The 18,104-nt window shown below is 46.7% G+C and overlaps 1 protein-coding gene across 1 annotated transcript in view; it reads right to left on the minus strand.

Annotated features, from left to right (window-relative positions):
* Window positions 1-6,759: 6,759 nt before the first annotated feature.
* RASAL1 (RAS protein activator like 1) overlaps window positions 6,760-18,104 on the minus strand; it is a 54,701-nt gene continuing 43,356 nt past the window's right edge. Inside the window, exons 14-21 of the mRNA XM_056859053.1 lie at window positions 15,901-16,038; window positions 14,637-14,781; window positions 13,906-14,081; window positions 13,153-13,290; window positions 11,467-11,602; window positions 10,041-10,161; window positions 7,694-7,758; window positions 6,760-6,893 (exon numbers count right to left, since the gene is read on the minus strand). Of these exons, the coding sequence (XP_056715031.1) occupies window positions 6,760-6,893; window positions 7,694-7,758; window positions 10,041-10,161; window positions 11,467-11,602; window positions 13,153-13,290; window positions 13,906-14,081; window positions 14,637-14,781; window positions 15,901-16,038 (1,053 nt within the window). The remainder of the gene's footprint in view (window positions 6,894-7,693; window positions 7,759-10,040; window positions 10,162-11,466; window positions 11,603-13,152; window positions 13,291-13,905; window positions 14,082-14,636; window positions 14,782-15,900; window positions 16,039-18,104) is intronic.

An 18,104-nucleotide genomic window follows, 5' to 3' on the forward strand; every position in this document is an offset into this window, starting at 1 on the left:
CACATAAAGGTAGTTTTTATTATTTAGATTTTAAACTCTCTCCAAAGGCTCAGAGCAGGTAACACTTAGAACCAAGTAATAAACACTGCGATATAGCGAAATCTTTATTTATAAATTAGCCACTGAAGTCACACTTTAAAAAATTAATACTGACAGTGCCAGATGTCAAGAGCCACAAAGCTTCACAAATGCTGACTGTTGAAGTATTTATGTATCTCTGTCATATTTGTACCCTATCCATTCTCCGTGGCTCAAGGTAGTGTATGTATGGGGTTCCCTGCCCTCCCATTTTATCCTTACCCCACGGAAGGTAGGTCAGATAGACAGAAAATGACTGGCCCAAAGTTGCCAACTGAGCATTTCCAACAGAACCAGGAGGATTTGAACCCAGGTCTCTCCTTGTCCCAGACCAACAGGGTACAGCCAATTGGTGAGCAAGCGTCCTACTACTACTGGTTTGTGCTCCTGTTGGGTTCTCCCTGCCAGAAATGAAAAAGACGCTGTATGGTTGGGGACAACCCACGGTTCAGTGGAAGATTACTTGCTCTGGATGCTGAAGGGCTTGCATTCAACCACCAGCACCAGCTCTTGGGTAGAAAGGCTGCAAAAGAGTCTCTCTTTCTCTGTGCCTGAGACCTTGGAGAGCCACTAACACCTCATTTCCACACAGGTTATCTGCCCCAGATTCAATGCTGTTAGGGAGCATCCCCCCCCCCGCTTCCCTATAGCATCATGGTGCATTCATGCACCTCCCAGGGTTTCCTGTGCGCTTTCCTGATCTGTGGGGAAACATCACAGTAAAGCCGAGATGAGTGCGTTGCGGGGTGGAAAGTCTGGATTTCCCCTGACACGGTCTCCACAGTTGTCATTTCCTCCTTCCACACTGGGGAGGAAGGGGGGGGAGGCTTTTGGGGTTTGTGTTTTTTCCAGTCATCAATTTCATATTGTGGGAGGGGGATTGGGTGCCGCTGGGGGACCAGGGAAGGAAAACTTGCCACAAGGAAGCCCCATTGCTGCTTGTGCTGTATTGGCAGCTGCAGCAGCAACAGGGAAACCGCCCCAATCAGAGTAGACAATACTGGGCTAGATGGACCATCGTCTGACTGATAGTGGGTAGCGTCATATATTCCAATACACGGCTCACCCGACAATGCTGCATTTGAGTGCAAGGGGTCTTAATTCATTTGTGGGGAGGTTTTTTCGGTTGTTGTTTTTCAGTACCAAGTAATGTTTAAGGCAGGGTCGACCACCTGCAGTCTGAAGAGGTACCATCCATTCTAACACCTCTGTATTCTGCCACTGCAATCTCCCGCATGCGTGAACCAGGCCTAAAACCCCAAATGTACAATTTGGATGTCCCCTTAAGGGAAGACAGCTGTTTGGCTCACGACGACAGCGGTGGTCCTGCTCAAACACCATTTTGACTTCGGGCGTGTCCAGGATTTGCCCCGTTTCTACAGACCAAGGTTGTGTGCCTGCCAGGCAGAAAAGGGTACGGGCAAAGCTTTGGTTTTAAACTGCACACCCTGATTTCAAACAAGGACTTTGCCCACCATCCTTACAACAGGAAAATATACAACCTCTCCTATTAGACTTCTGTCAGGCACACCATTGTTAACACAGTGGCTTTATATGGATACCCACAAGCATTTGAAAGGGAACTAAGCAGATTCACGGAGGAGAGTCCCAGCAATTGCTACCTAGCCAAGATAACTGAGGGAACCTCAGGATGCCAAGATAATAAGTCTCTGAATTCCAGAGCTAGGAAGCAGCATTGTGGGAAGGCCTTGGCCTCTGTGCCCTGTTTGTTGGCCCTCCAGGGCAACTGGTTGGCCACTACATGAAACAATGCTGGACTATGTGGCCCACTGATCTAATCCAGCAAGGTCCTTCTTATGTTCTTGAACTACTCTTCATTGCAACAGAGAAACTTTCGATGAACTCTGGTGGAGGAAAGTGCTGTCAAGTCACAGCCAACCTATGATGACCCTCTAGGGTTTTCAAAGCAAGAGATGAATGAACGTAATTTGCCATTGCCCACCTCTACGTAGCAACCTGGGACTTCCTTGGTAGTCCCCCGTCCTAGTACTGAACAGGGCCAGGCCTGCTTAGCTTCTGAGATGTGATGAGATCAGGCTATCCTGGGCCTGGTCCAGGCGAAGGATGCAGATCTTCTGCCTTGGGCAGCAATCTCTCCTGGCCAAACACCTCATACACATACCTCTTTTGCCCTGGCATCCTGGTTCTCTTACCAACTTGACCTGGGACAGCTTGTTGATGGTTTCCAAGTCACCATCTGACTGGAAACATTGCAGGGTTTTTTTTCAGGCAGTTTCCACATTATTGAGAGGGGAAAGAGGACTCCTCCCAGAGGGCTCCAGGATCCCCCGAGAGACAGTGTTGCTCATAGGCTCTTTGGTGTGAGCCATGATTTATGAGCTATTTAGCACTGCTTCATCACCACTTCTCCACAGGATGTCCCTGGGGAAACTGGGCCTTGCAGCTGTGGCACTCAGGAAATGTGCTTAGTGAAGCAAAGTTGACATCCTGTCAGCCCCCGAACGGTCACCCGCCATGTTGCAAGATTGGCCTGACAGTGTTTTTCATGGAGATCTCTCCAGCGGAGGGTCAGCTGTGGGTTTGTGTGAGAGAAAGAGAGAGAGATGGAGTGATCTCGCTTAGGGTTTCATCAAGATGGGCTGGCAGCCAATGCACTGGCCAATACAAGCCACACGGTGACCCGCTCCAAACACCTGCTTCCGTTTGCTTGTCCTGACCTGCCTTTGGCCCTCCAGGGAAAACCTATTCTGGTCTACCTATGAGTCATAGCTGCCTGCACAACAGTGAAAGACAGACATAATACGTTAAATGTGGTGGAGGTGGTTTGACAGAACCATGATCAAGAACACATAGTTTTTTTTTCTTGTCCTGAGGAGAACTTGTGGGGTGGGGGAATGTCTGGCAAATTTTCAACAGTGAAAAGACAGCTCTGAGGGGTGGCTATTGGCTAATGCCCTTGGCCTCACCATGCGAACTCCCAACTATTTTAAAACTACGGACAGGTAGTTGTGTTAGCCGGCTGCAACAAAAAGGATTTCCTGGGACCTTAAACACTGATGGTATCACGCTAATAACACTTTCCTTGGAGGAAGCCCCATTGAATATCCCGAGGTGATCTGCCTAGGCTGAAACTGCAACAGATTTATTATGGCAGACGATTCCATTTTCTCAGTTGTGTGATGAGTGTTCTGCGTTGGCAAAGTCATATAGGTATATATTTAGGCAAAGGGGGAAAACTATGCTTAACAGCAGACTCAAAAAGCAATGAAATGAAGGGGAGGGGCCGTGGCTCAGTGGTAGAGCATCTGCTTGGCATGCAGAAGGTCCCAGGTTCAATCCCCGGCATCTCCACTTAAAGGGACTAGGCAAGTAGGTGATGTGAAAGACCTCTTCCTGAGACCCTGGAGAGCCACTGCCAATCTGAGTAGACAATATTGACTTTGATGGACCGAGGGTCTGATTAAGTATAAGGCAGCTTCATGTGGGTACCGTTCATGACATTCCCAAGCAAACACAAATCCAGATCGAATGGCGGTAAGTCTTGCAGTATCATTGCTCAGTTGGAGATGAGGTTAGAGCCGCGGTCTGGATTTGCGACAGGTGGCCCTTTCTGGCTGATAAGTAGCCACCACTATCAGGGGCTCATTCACCTGCTCATCCTGCTGTACACCAAGGTTTACTGTACACCAAGGACGAAAAAAGGCCAGTTTTTAAATGCCAGAACAAACCCGGACATCAAAAAACGGCAACATTCACAAATCATTTCAGTCTCCCGGGACACACTGTCCTTGACCTCAAGGCTGCCGTGATTTGACAAAAGAACTTCAAAGGGAGAGTTTTTTTGAAATTTCCTTTGAAATTTCTGGATGAGAATTTCTCAAACAGCTGGACACCACGCCATTAGGGCTCAATCACAATGATGGTTTTCTTTCACACTGGAGGTGTTTAATTGGTTTAGCAAGTGTTCTGTTACTGCTGATGCAAGTGATCATTGGCCTTATCTTATGTTCCTTTGAAGCCCAAGCCACACTGTTCCTTCCTCTGTTTATCTCTTGATGTAGTGGTTAAGAGCGGTGGTTTGGAGCAGTGGAGTCTGATCTGGAGAACCGGGTTTGATTCCCCACTCCTCCACATGAGCAGCAGAGGCTAATCTGGTGAACTGGATTTGTTTCCCCACTCCTACACACGAAGCCTGCTGGGTGACCTTGGGCTAGTCACAGCTCTCTCAAGCCCCATCTACCTCCCAGGGTGTCTGTTGTGGGGAGGGGAAGGGAAGGTGATTGTAAGCTAGTTTGATTCTTCCTTAAGTGGGAGAGAAAGTCGCCGTATAAAAACCAACTCTTCTTCTTCCATTTTGTGGTCTTGTACCTCCATGGTTTACACCCCCCCCCATTATGTCAAATAAAGGCAAACTTCTTACATTTGCTGAAGTGGGCTTCTGTCTATTGAAGATTACAACCCCAAAATCCTTTGATCTTCAAAGATATCACATGACTCCATTGGGGTGATTTAAAAATATACCTACAAACACAAAATGTCTGTTTAAAATAAACTAAAAAGTGGACAGCTGCCCGACGCAGAAGGGTAGGGACAAACCTAAGAGCTGACGCATCTCATTTGCATAGCAGGCTTCTGGCTCACCCAGCCTTCAGCTTGCTGCTCTGCATATGTTTCTAAAACAAGCCGCAAAGAAGAATCATAGAGTTGGAAGGTACCACCAGGGTCATCTAGTCCAACCCCCTCCACAATGCAGGAAATTCACAACTACCTCCCCCCACACCCACAGTGACCCGTACTCCATGTCCAGAAGATGGCCAAGATGCCCTCCCTCTCGTGATCTGCCTAAGGTCGTAGAATCAGCATTGATGACAGATGGCCATCTAGCCTCTGCTTAAAAACCTCCAGGGAAGGAGCACTTACCTGGAGGTTTTTAAGCAGAGGCTAGATGGCCATCTGTCAGCATTGCTGATGCTATGAACTTAGGCAGAAGAAGAAGAGTTGTTTTTTATACCCCGCTTTTTTCTGTCTTTAAGGAGTCTCAAAGCTGCTTACAATTGCCTTCCCAACAGACACCTTGAGAGGTAGGTGGGGCTGAGAGAGTTCTAAGAGAACTGACTAGCCCAAGGTCACCCAGAAGGCTTCATGTTGCCCTCCTCTGGACACATTCCAGCTTGTCTACACCTTTCTTAAATTGTGGTGCCCAAAACTGAACATAGTACTCTAGGTGAGGTTCCTTGGTTGCTAGCTTGCCACTTATTCCAACATCTAATGTAATCTGGGTTAGACCCAACCCATTTTCTACTGGTGAACTTGGAGCACCAAAAAGGCTGTGCTGAGGATCATGGGACCTACAGGACCATGGGGTCAGGGGCTGTAGTGGAGGTAGAACTGGGCAAGACTAAGTGATAAAGCTGGCTAGATCCAACCCCACCTCTTCCAATAGCCTACCTCAGGGTATTCACTGGCATTTCAGCAGTAGCAGATGCTACAGTGGGCACGTGTTTGCATTGTGCTAACGAATTTTATAACTTCTGTGCATCTTGTCATTTTTATTACATCATCACTATATTTTACTTTGTTAACCACCTTGTACAGGCTCTACGGAGGCAGCACCAAAGTCATCCAAATAAATAAACAAATAATATAATGAACATTAACGACCGTGGAATGTACAGGCAGGGGAGGGGAAGAAGAACATATCTCAGTTAAAATTTCTTACAATGCTTTGGCAGATGGAGATGGACTTCATAAGGCTGCCGCTTCTTTGTGCCACAAGGCTTTGACAGAAAGAAGCTGGGAGATCCGGCCAGAAAGAAGTCAGACATCACTTTACCCCACGGCATGGCCTACAGCTCGCTGGCCCAGTCCTCCAACCAAAGACACCCTGTTGTGGCTTCTTGCTCTGCTGCGCTCAGATACAGCCCCACTGCTCAGGCCCAGACTATGTGGGACAGCCCTTGTGTGGCAAGATTGACGAGTAAACAGGAAAACGGCACTGTGCAGTTTGAGGGAAAGGCTGAAGTGGGGCTGTGTGCTTTTAACATTAAAACCGGCTTTCTAGCAAATCCAGTTTCTGACCCCGCCCCAAAATAATAAGATCTCTATTTGCACAGTGATTCTTATTCCGCATCATTTGCACTGCAATGTTTGCTACTCGTAGGGAGGGAGAAGGAAAGCTGTGGGAGGACCCCAAAGGCTCACCCTCTGACCTGCCAAACCCACCGGCTATCTGAGATGCAACCAGGCATCACCCACACAACTTGGCAAGAGTGAGACTAAAAAACTGGCGCACTTTAAAAAAGAAAAAAAAGAATAAGATTCTTGAGATGCTCAATCCTGTACCCAGTGCCATGTTCCACACCCTCAGAGAATCACTGAGCGCGCACAGCTCTGGATGCATTTACCTGCCTTGTCAACAAGCAAGGAGGCCTGCAGGCAAAGAAGACCCACCTCAGGATCTTCCTTTTTCTGGGACCCAACCAAGTTTTGGCCAGGTCACAAGCAGCAGCACACAAACTGAAGCAGTCACATGGGAAAGAGATTTTTGCAGCTTCTCCCAGGTGCCTTCTCTCTCTCTGAAGCAAAAATTAGGTGGGGCCCCAAACACAGGCAAAGCCTCCCAGCCCCTCCCCGACAGACATACACACGTCATCACATTACGGAGTAAACACAAGTGGAGTCCCAAATAGAGGCGGCCACTCAGGGCTGGGGGGCAGAGCTGGCTGAGGCTCTCTCTTCCTCTTCTTGATGCTCAAAGGCATTGTGGGCCTGCTCCAAATCCTGGATGACTTCTAGCAAGCGGGCAGCTGCTGCCATCCGCCGGTTGTTGGTGTCTGGATGTGGAGAAAAGGAGCATTAATCCCTGTCTTGGAAGAGGCTGGGTATAAAGGCAGCCACCCCATCTGGGAGGGATACTGGGACAGATAGATCTAGCATGTCTTCCGGCAAGAAGGCACCATTTTGCACCCAGCTGGGGCCACGAAGCAGGCAACGTAACGTGGACTGGCGTCCTGCTGAGGCCCTACAACAACTGTTAGGTCTTGCTGAGCACCAGAGAAGGTCTGTGCTCATTCAGCTGTTCAGCCATTCATCAGAGGGCTCTCCTTCTTCCCTCCTTACAAGTTCAGAGTGTTTTCACTTTCCAGCTTTATGAACACCGATCACCCATCCAGGAGATGGAATCAGTTACACTCGGTTAGGGATAAGCAGAGCTATCATTGTCATGTGACAGCAATTCACATTTCCATGGTTCTGGCAAGTTGGGCAGGGAGAGAAATGTCATCTTCCCTAATCTAATCCTTTTTAAAAAAAAATCAGGAGTTGCTTGTTTGAGAAGAACAAACCAGAGAATGTGTTTCCAGAATTTCTCACCTAGGTGAGAAGGCACAATCTATACATCCCCTATGAGTCCCTCCCTCAACAACCACCACCATTGGCTGGCTGCTGTGATGTCATGATACACTCATTGAGGTGCCAGGAAAGGAGATGCAGCAACAGATTGTTGACAACCAGCAGCTTCTAGGTCCTAATATCATGCAGCTGTGCGCTGGTTATCAAATTGTGAGATTCCCCACCTTCCAATTGTTTTGCTTTTGATCATCATGAGTTCAGGCAATGGAAGAGCCGATCCTACCTTTCTGGGTTCCTCTGCCTTGTTCCAGCACCGTCTCCTTGCTTGCAAATTCCAGGCATTTCTCCCTAGGGAGAGTGACAAGGATAATATGCTCTAGGGCTGCAAGCTTTAAGCATGAACGGATCAATGCAGTTAACCAGCTAACACTTCAATTGCTGTAACAGTTTCACTTCCTTTTCTGCTCCCAGAAATGACTTTGCTTAAGGCAAAGGAACTTGGAATTTATATTCACATGCCAATTAAAAAAAAAAACCTTTGTGTATCCCAAACTCTAAAACGTATATATGTTTTCGTTATAATTTTACATTAAAGAAAAAGAACTTTGAGTCAAATAGTCAAACCAAGCCTAAACAGCAATCTGCTAACACTCATTTCTTTAACTAATAAATGACATCTGTGGCCCAGCTAACTGCATTCAGAGCTGCATTCACAAGAGACAAACCATTTTAAAGAACACATGAAGCTGCCTTATACTGAATCAGACCCTCGGTCCATCAAAGTCAGTATTGTCTACTCACACTGGCAGCAGATCTCCAGGGTCTCAGGCAGGGGTCTTTCACATCACCTACCTGCCTAGTCCCTTTAACTGGAGATGCCGGGGATTGAACCTGGGACCTTCTGCATGCAAAGCAGATGCTCTACTACTGAGCCATGGCTCCTCCCCAAATTACAGAACACCATTATTCACCAGCCAGAACAAATCAGCTGATTATTCATTATTGTTTTTACCTGATTGAACAGGTAAATCATTTAACTCAAGAACCAGGTGAATAGCCATTAAAAAAGACTGTCTCTGTTCTTTAAAGGGTGTATTCATAAATCTAGGAAGACGCAAGACTGCCACTGAAAACAGCAGTCCTGCGTCTGTACCTCCCCTCAGCTATGCATCTCTTGTAATGTATAGTTCTCCACAATGACCCATACATACACATCCCTTTTTCAAAGTATCCTCGGCTCTATGAAAGATATAAGCCAAGATCAACCTAGATCAACGGATCTGAGGTATTAAGGCCAAATGAGAGTAAATAAAGTAGAAAAGGACTGGCTCAGTGGGACAGCACCTGCTTTGCATGCAGAAGACCCCAAGAGCAATCCTTGGCATCTCCTGGCAAAAATTAACTCAGGTTCCAGGTATGGCGAAAGATCTCTCTTTTAAGTTAGTTGTATATGTTCAAAGGTTGTTTGAATTTCTAAGTGTTTAGAAACGTGTGACTCTCAAGATTCACGTCCTTATGTGGTCTGGAGAAAGGGCTTGGTCCTATATATTTTTAAAGATGGGCACATCAAATTGCTTCTCTTCCTCTTAGCAAATTTGAAATACAGCTTATGCTGAGCCGGTGAAGAGAGAATTTCTTAAGGAAGGAGGCCCTCTGCTGGAAAGACTGTACAAACGTGCAGCGGTGGGACCCAATGCGTGGCCCCAAAAAAGATTAGTCGAGGCCAGAAAGTAATGCCCACTGCAGTTCTGTAGGGGCACAGAAAAACTGCAATATGTGATTTAGGCCAAAAATTCAACTTCCTAGGAATCTTTTATTTTTATTTTTTTTTAAAACTTTAAAGAGCAAGTTTCTAGCCCCATGCATACACTTCAAAAAGAGACTGGACGGTTGTGGATGAAATCTGAGGCACTGTTGTATGACTTCCAGAGATCTGAGAGTAGGGGGTTCTGTGCCCTTCCTTAGCAAAAGCAGAATAAATTATGGGAAACATTATGGGAAGCAATTGTTCTCAGTTGACCTGATTTACGCCCGTGTTTCAGAATTCTGCACGCCCGGTGCAGAATTCTGGGCTTGTCGTTGTTTTAGTATGGTCTGAGGGTTACGTCTGTCCATCCTATAATAGTTAAATTCGCGGAAAGCCAGAGCAGGTAATTATTAATTGACGAAAACCCCATGATTTCAAAACAAGTGGCCAATTTTTGTACTGGTGTGATAAAATCCCGGACCAAGAAAAGGGCTGGTGGAAAGGGTAAGGAAATTTAGTAAGTATAGCAATTCTGCTCCAAGTTTTACACTGGTGATAGTATTTTATCTGTGTTTTATCTGTCCTTTACCAATTTTTTTAATGTAAGGTTTTAGATGTTCGGATTTGTAGCATAGCAATGCAATATGATATTTACTGGTCTATGACCGCAATAAATTATTATTATAGTATGATGTTATCTAGATGCTTGTTCAGCACCTGCTGTAGCAGTTTGCTATGGGCCACATAACACAAAAAAAGCTGTGCTCATCCCATTGGGAAGCCACACAGCACCACAACGTAGCTCTCTCCCATCCACCTCGGAAGAGGAGTCTTTGCCTCCGTCATGACTGCTGTCACCAACACAAACCAACCAACCACTGACCTGAGTTTGTCTCTGCCCAACAGAAGTTGCCTGTACACCATCTGGGCCTCCGTGTCTGGGTCCAGAGGGTCGCTCCAGTCGCCGAGGGTCACGGCAGAATGGGTGCGGCTGCAGCCACGAACTGTAACCAAACCACAACCACGGATGGTCCTGTAAGGTGAGGGAATGGACGGCCACATAGCATAGGATCTGATCTGGACTTGGGCTGGTATCGCTATAATTCATTTTAACAATTGCAGTCTCCAGTGTGATGCGTCGCATTATCTGTCTGGCCATGAATCGAATGACAAGTGACCTTGAATGGAGATGGTCCCAGGGTAAAAGACTGGCAAAAGATTGAGTGACAGGGGATGACCACGAGAGGCACCACTGGGTGAGGCCATATGTTTCTCTTTGGATGGATTCAGACATCACACCATACCATAACTTGTGCTAACTACGGTTTAGAACTCAAATCATGGGTTGAACTTCCAGACATGCAACAAGAAACAAGCATAGTTTAGAGGTGTGTATTTGTTTTGCTTCAGAAAGTCATCCCAAGACACAAGTGTGGTTTAGATGTTACACCAGATCACAGCTTGGTGATATGTGAACAAGCTCTTTGTTCATGCGCGCCTTCCTTCATCCTCCTGTCACACATTCATAGAATCACAGAGTTGGAAGGAACCTCCAGGGTCATCTAGTCCTGCACAATGCAGGAAATTCACAACTACCTCCACCCCACACCTCCAGTGATCCCTACTCCATGCCCAGAAGATGGCAAAAAAAACCCTCCAGGATCCCGGGCCAAACTGGCCTGGAGGAAAATTGTCTCCTGAGCCCTAAGTGGCAATCTGCATTACCCCAGGCATGTAAGAAAGGGCCGCGAGAGCGAAACACTGATGCAACCATTCCTGCCCTCCCTTCAGTTTCAATTAATAATTTCTGCTTTCATGCAAGACATAATTTGCTTTTTTGCACTTACCCTGAAAACTAGGCTTTCAAACCATTGCTTGTTTGCTTCAGCACAGGGCTTGTTCATGTAGCACCAAATATAGGACCGATTTGTAAACCCTGCCAGAGTGAGGGCCATACCTACAATGTGTCAATTTGGACGTAATGCCAAAGCATAGCTAGCTCCAACCACGGCTTGCAAACCCACTTTAAACCCCGGTTTCTCATTCTAGTTAGCAGGTGGACTGAAAACCATGGTTCTGCAACCTGGACAGCATGTCAAACCATGCTTAAGGTTCCTTTGTTTGGTGAAATGTCTGAAATGAGCCTCGACTGCACGACCCACAAAACTTGGATTAAAAAAAAAAATCTGCAAAGAGTTCCCCAAGGATAAGAGTTTTCTTTCAAGTCCAGAGACGTCCCTGCCTGCTGGCATCACACAAATGGAGCCCACCCACCCCCACCTATGTATGCTGAACCTCAGCTGGGTTACCCGTGCGGTCTGTTTGTAAACAACAAGTCCAGCGATTGCCGCGGAAGGCTCCCGGGTGGCAGAAGGGCAGCATGCACTCATTAGAGATGGTTGCTTTCCGGATGGCTGACAGCCACTGATTCAACTCGTTGATGTTCTGCCAAAGGAAAGGAAAAGACCCTGAGGAGTTCACGTGATCGGTTCTATCAAACAATCAATCAATTGACCTTTATTGGCATATTCTCAGAAATACAGCATAGACGGTACACAAGAATCCTCAATCCATACATTTCTCATATAAATATGATTTAAACTTTAATCCTAGTCTCAACAACTTCTGTCAAAAATTCCGCCACCTTTAATGTGACTTCAGGGATAGAATCATACATTAAAAACCGACATACAGAAGTTTCTTGGCTAGATTTCATTTTATCAGTCAAGGGTAAAATTGTTTTCTTACGAGGGCCATCATGCAGATGATTGGTTCTACTGCCCCATTCCCTGACCTAGTAGCCAGACTTCCAGGCCAGATACATGCACCCAAGTCATTTGGATGTGTGGTCCACAGAACTGCTGCACAACAATGATCTTCTGGTAACTGGTATTAATCTTTAATGGTACTAAGGTTACACAGGTTTCTTTCCCCCCCACCCCTTTAAGATACTCAGCTTCCTCATACCCGGACCATCCCAATACCTGGCTTAGAGTCAGCTCTGTGCACAATGCCTCACTGTAGGAGAATTGTTAACATTCTTTAAACACTCCCACAACCATTGTGTTGAACAGGCACGGTACAATCGATAGCACAAATAAAGAGGAACTTGCTTTGATGTAGCCATTCCCAGGAACAGGTGATTATTTTTCCCATCTTAAAAAAGACAGACTGGGTGCTGCGATTTAAAGGGAGAAACTGATGTGCATACAAAGGAGAGGAGTTATTTACCTTTCCTCTCTGTACCATTTTCTCTGATCTCAACCATCCCCCTGGAGCTGCTATTAGCCCAACTTGGGAAACTTCAGAGGCAATCGTAGGATGCCTGCGTGTTTCTCCCAGCCAGGCAAAAGCAGCTCTGGGGGTCTGTTTGAGGTCAAGGGAAAAAGCACAGGAAGAGGGAAAGTGAAGGCCCCCTTCCCCTGTTCAACTTGATTCAATTGGAGAGGGGGGCATGGCTGCGGTTTGGCATTTAAACTGCTCATGGCACAAACTCTTCTCCTCGAGCAGTCGTATTATCTGTGGAGAATTGTACCCCAGTTTGATTGTGGTACAATCCAGGAAAATCTGTAGCATTCGATTCAGCCACTTGGGCAAATGAGCCAGAGTACAAAATAGGGAGGTAGTAGCTTGTTTGGAGGTTTAGGTCAGCTAAAAAGGTTTTGCTTTGAAGCTTCTGAATGCCAGAGACCACCTCATTCACCAACTGTTGGCACTGCCTCCTTCAGCACTAGGGTTGCCAGCTCTGGGGTGGGAAATACCTGGAGATTTTGGGATGGAGCCTGAGGAGGGCGGGGTCTGGAGAGGGGAGGGACTTCAATGCCATAGAGTCCAATTGCCAAAGTGGCCATTTTCTCCAGGTGAACTGATCTCTATCGGCTGGAGATCAGTTGTAATAGCAGGATATCTCCTTCCACCACCTGGAGGTTGGCAACACTATTCAACACAACACAGGACTTTCATAATCTAAGGCCAAATGCAAGGCCAGGATTTACCTTACACAGGATGTACATGGTGGATAATTGCCCTCCATTGTCACGAGTTGTAATCTGCATCATGTGCGTCTGCTGGAAAGCATTTTCATCCACACGCTCCACCGCACAGATCCTCTGGACAGGGATGGAGGTGTGCACCTGAAGTTTTGAAATAACCCCCCTGCCCTGGTTAGTAAGGATGGATGCATTTCTCCATCCTTTAACAGCTTCTCAAAATCCATCTTGCAAAGTGAAAGTACTTTCCCAAAAGATATGTAAACACAAAGAATGGCAGTCTTTGGGGAAAAAAATATTTATCTCATATTCTAGCATTAAAAAATCTGTCCTTTGGATTATCAAAATCAGTGATATTCCCAGTCAATTAAGATTTAAAAATACTAATTTCCTTATGGGCTATTCAGATAGTTTCCTTATATAAAACAAGAAGAGTTGGTCTTTATACCCTGCTTTTCTCTACCGAAAGGAGTCTCAAAGCGGCTTACAATTGCCTTCCCAATTGCTCACAACAGGCACCTTGGGAGGCAGGTGGAGCTGAGAGATTTCTGAGAGAACTGTGACAAGCCCAAGGTCACCCAGCTGGCTTCATGTGTAGGAGTGGGGAAACAAATCCGGTTCACCAGATTAGAGTCCGCTACTCTTGTGGAGGAGTGGGGAATCGAACCCAGTTCTCCAGATTAGAGTCCGCCGCTCTTAACCACTACACCATGCCATTAACCGCCTAGCACAGCACCAGAGCCAGGAGAAGATGCCCACCTGCCACTCGGGAGATCTGGAGTAGGACAGAGCCTCATTGCTCAGCCAAAAATAGCGTTTCTTGAAGGTGAACCGTGAGATCAAGTGGAGGCCTTCAGCTTTGCGTTTCTGCAGGTAGCCTTCCTTGATAGTGGCAGAAGGGTGGAAGGGTGTCCAAGACTGGTTCTCGCTTGCTTCTAGAGAAAAGTGACATTTTTACCTCGGGTGTCCAGCACCTCTCTTTTTTTCTGCTCAAAGAAGTACAGCACATTGAGACCTTGGCATAGATTTAATCGTTTATTCCAGAATGCAGAATAAGAGTTGTTCAACTGTGACAACCAAACCAAATGGTGCTGATTCTTTATGGGGCAGGAACAGCTTGGGCCAGGGAGGGAGGTGACTATGACCCATCTAAATGATAATTCCAACCACCAGAAAACACCCCCAGGCCCCATAGGGCTGGCAGCTGGCAAGAGATTGGGGAGGAAGGGACTTGGAGGGGACCCATTGCATCGATGGCATGACATCATTTCTAGGGTCCCATAGAGCTTCTGCTGAATCCTAGAGTGGTATAATATCACTTCCATGTTCACCCTGGACATGATGTCATGCCAACAATGCAACAGTGATTGTTTTCTCATTCTTTCCTCTGCTGGCCTACTGAGTGGTGGTGGGGGGTCAGGGTGGCTGCCAGTGGGAGATCACCTGCTATAGCAGGATACCTGGCAACCCTAGCCCCAAACACAGCTTACCATTTTCAGTGTCCACGTCAATGAGCCTGTCTAGGAAGTCCTTTACTTGTCCAATGCTGGAAAGGATAAAGGGGTGCAGAGGCTCCATCCACTGCTCCTTGCCATGACCCAGTTGCAAACCCATGTTGCCGATGCTTTGCACTGCCTACCGGGGAAGAGAAGCAGGGAAAGGAGGGATTGTAAGGGAAGGTCGGGCCTGGAGGCCAGCTGATAAAAGCACAGCAGGAAGTTTGGTTTCAGGTCCTCCTCTGGTGAGTTCTGGGGCCAGGACGCAATGGGTGGGGATTCTTCTGTCTATTAAGTTGTGATGGGACTCACCATTTTTTCTCCTCCCTTGCCCTGACCTGGATGGCCCAGGCTAGCCTGATCTCGTCAGATCTCAGAAGCTAAGCAGGGTCAGCCCTGGTTAGTATTTGGATGGGAGACCACCAAGGAAGACCAGGGTTGCTGTGCAGAGGAAGGCACTGGCAAACCACCTCTGTTAGTCTCTTGCCATGAAAACCCCCAAAAAGGGGTCGCCATAAGTCGGCTGCGACTTGAAGGCACTTTACACACACACAGAGACGTCAAATCTTTGGAGCTTATGTGACTTGTTGCAGCTAATGAAATGGAGTTTTGGTCTGCAGAGTTCCTCAGAAAACTGGCCTTTCTTATAGCTAAAGAGAGAGGGGGTTGTTCTGCTATTACAGTTGAAAGCTCCTCCTCGTCCTCAGCAACATGGACCTTCTCAGGAAAATAGGGCCTGGGCAACAACCAATGGCTACTGACTCCAGACACCAGCCCACGGTTTAAATAGACTGTACAAGTGGTGAGATAATGAAGAAGAGGAAGAAGAAGAGTTGGTTTTATATGCCGACTTTCTCTACCACTTAAGGAAGAATCAAACCAACTTGCAATCACCTTTCCTTCCCTTTCCCACAACAGACACCCTGTGAGGTAGGTGGGGCTGAGAGAGCTCAGAAAGCTGTGACTAGCCCAAGGTCACCTTCATGCGGAGGAGTGGGGATTCAAGCCCAGCTCTCCAGATTAGAGTCCACGGCTCCAAACCACCACTCTTAACCACTACACCCCGCTGGCTCTAAGGAAGACATTTCAATGTTGGATATTCTCCACAAAGGGCTGCCTTTATGTTATCATGGGTCATGGACTTAATGATGTGAAGTCCCTTTAAAAAAAAGGACTGTCACTCAGATTTCCCTCAGTCTTGTTGTGTTAATATGGAGCAACATTTCTTCCCAACCATGTGCCCATGCGCCAGTGATACCTTTGCCAACAGCAAGAGGGTGCGACTGGTCTGGGTGTCCGCATGCTGGTCTCGGAGGTTGAACAGCTTTGGGGTCAGAATGGAGGGAGCAAAGAATCGGAGGAAGAGGAACCCACTGATGGAGATGTATTTGGCATCCTTGAGGAGAAAAAAAACCAGGTAGACCAAAAACCCAAAAATTGATCAAAAGGAACTTGAGGTAGAAAATCTATCGTGTTTATTTAAAAAGTCCTCAGTTACTCAACATCCACCACAAAAACCCTAAGAATGACAAATCAGAAACATCAGCAAAATATATATTAATGAAAGTAATTTTTCATTGAGGTGAGACTGCCAACCATGTTTTGACATGATATATTTCCTTGTTCATTTCTGTTTGCTAGGTTTTTAAAAACCAGATCATTATGTTTAAAACATAGAGCTGGCAGGTACCTCAAGGGACATCTAATCCAACCCTATGCACAACGCAGCAAATTCACAACTACCTCCCTCCCCCAATGACCCCTGCTGTATGCCCAGAGGAAGACAAAAACCCTCCAGGATCCCTGGCCAAACTGGCCTGGAGGAAAATTCCTTCTTGACCACTGGCGATTAGCATTACCCTGGATAAGTAGGAAAGGGCCACCAGAGCCGAGCACAGACTCATCCCTTACGGCCCTCCCTCTCATGATCTGCCTAAGTTCACAGAATCAGCATTGCTTTCAGATGGCCATCTAGCCTCTGCTTAAAGACATCCAAAGGAGTGCCCACCACCTCCCAAGGAAGCCTGTTCCACTGAGGAACCGCTCTGTCAGGAAGTCCTTCCTAATGTTGAGCCGAAAACTCTTTTGATTTAATTTCAGCTCGTTGGTTCTGGTCCGACCTTCTGGAGCAACAGAAAACAACTCGGCAGAAAACAAGCCCTTCAAGTACTTGAAGATGGCTGTCATATCAACTCTCAGTCGTCTCCTCTTTCAAATCAGAAGCTATGCACTCCAACATACAAGATGTTAGAAATGGCATGAATTTCAATTTTTTTCCACTCTAAATATTATGAGCATATGGCCCAGTTTGGATTGGAGCAAGGTTAATCCTCCCCTACCCAGTGCTGTTTTCCTCATCTGACACATTTTGGCGGGTTGCTATTTTCTCTCTTGGGGAAACATACATATGAGTACCTGTATGATTGCCCAACAGGACAAATAGCGACCCTCTGGGGCCATTTCAAATGGAGAAAATGGGTTAGGATCTCCTGTAACAGCCCTGATCCAAATGAGGCTTCATGCTCTTGATTTTTAGAGGTGGGGGGGAAACACTGAAAGGTAGTTTGTCAACCTCCCAGTGTCTTGTCTGTTGGAGGTACAAGGCTTCAGATCACAAATTACTCATTCTCAAGAATTAATCTGCCTTCCTGATGTGTTCCTGAATACCATAGCTGGACATGTGTCATCCTTCAGGCTTGCTGAATCTTTCCTATAAATCCACATGGTCAATACATGTGCCGGGACTCCAGAAGGGGTTTTTTGGCCCTGAAAAGGAGCCTCAGCAGAGGGGCTGATATGGATCAAAACTGTAGTACTGGGGAAAGGAGAGTTAAAAGGTAAAGGTTCCCTGTGCAAGCACCGGGTCATTACTGACCCATGGGGTGACATCACATCCCGACGTTTCCTAGGCAGACTATGTTTTTACGGGGTGGTTTGCCAGTGCCTTCCCCAGTCATCTACACTTTACCCCCAGCAAGTTGGGTACTAATTTTACCAACCTCGGAAGGATGGAAGGCTGAGACAACCTTGAGCCGGCTACCTGAAACCAACTTCCGTTGGGATCAAACCCAGGTCGTGAGCAGAACTTGGACTGCAGTACTGCAGCTTACCACTGTGCGCCACGGGGCTCCTAAGGGGGAGTTACCTCTCCTTTTTTGTGCCATTTCTCTGAACATAAATGCCCGGCAGATTTCTTTCAGGTACCTCTTTCTCTACCATCATTATCATGCTATAGCGATATGCCAACTACCAATTAAAAAACAACAACAACGTCAAACAGTTTGCCATTGGAGGGAGAACACGGCAAGTGTAAGGGCAAGTGGTGCCTGGTGTGGGAAGGGAGGGGTGGAAATCCTCACGTTCCTGTCCACACTACAACCCAACCCACTTTGAGGAAAATCTTCCAGGAAAGGTCACACCAAAGCAGGTTTGGGAAACCACACAATAGAGACAGGGAAAACT

This window comes from Euleptes europaea, chromosome 13, assembly GCF_029931775.1.
Source record: "Euleptes europaea isolate rEulEur1 chromosome 13, rEulEur1.hap1, whole genome shotgun sequence".
Classification (NCBI taxonomy): Eukaryota; Metazoa; Chordata; class Lepidosauria; order Squamata; family Sphaerodactylidae; genus Euleptes; species Euleptes europaea.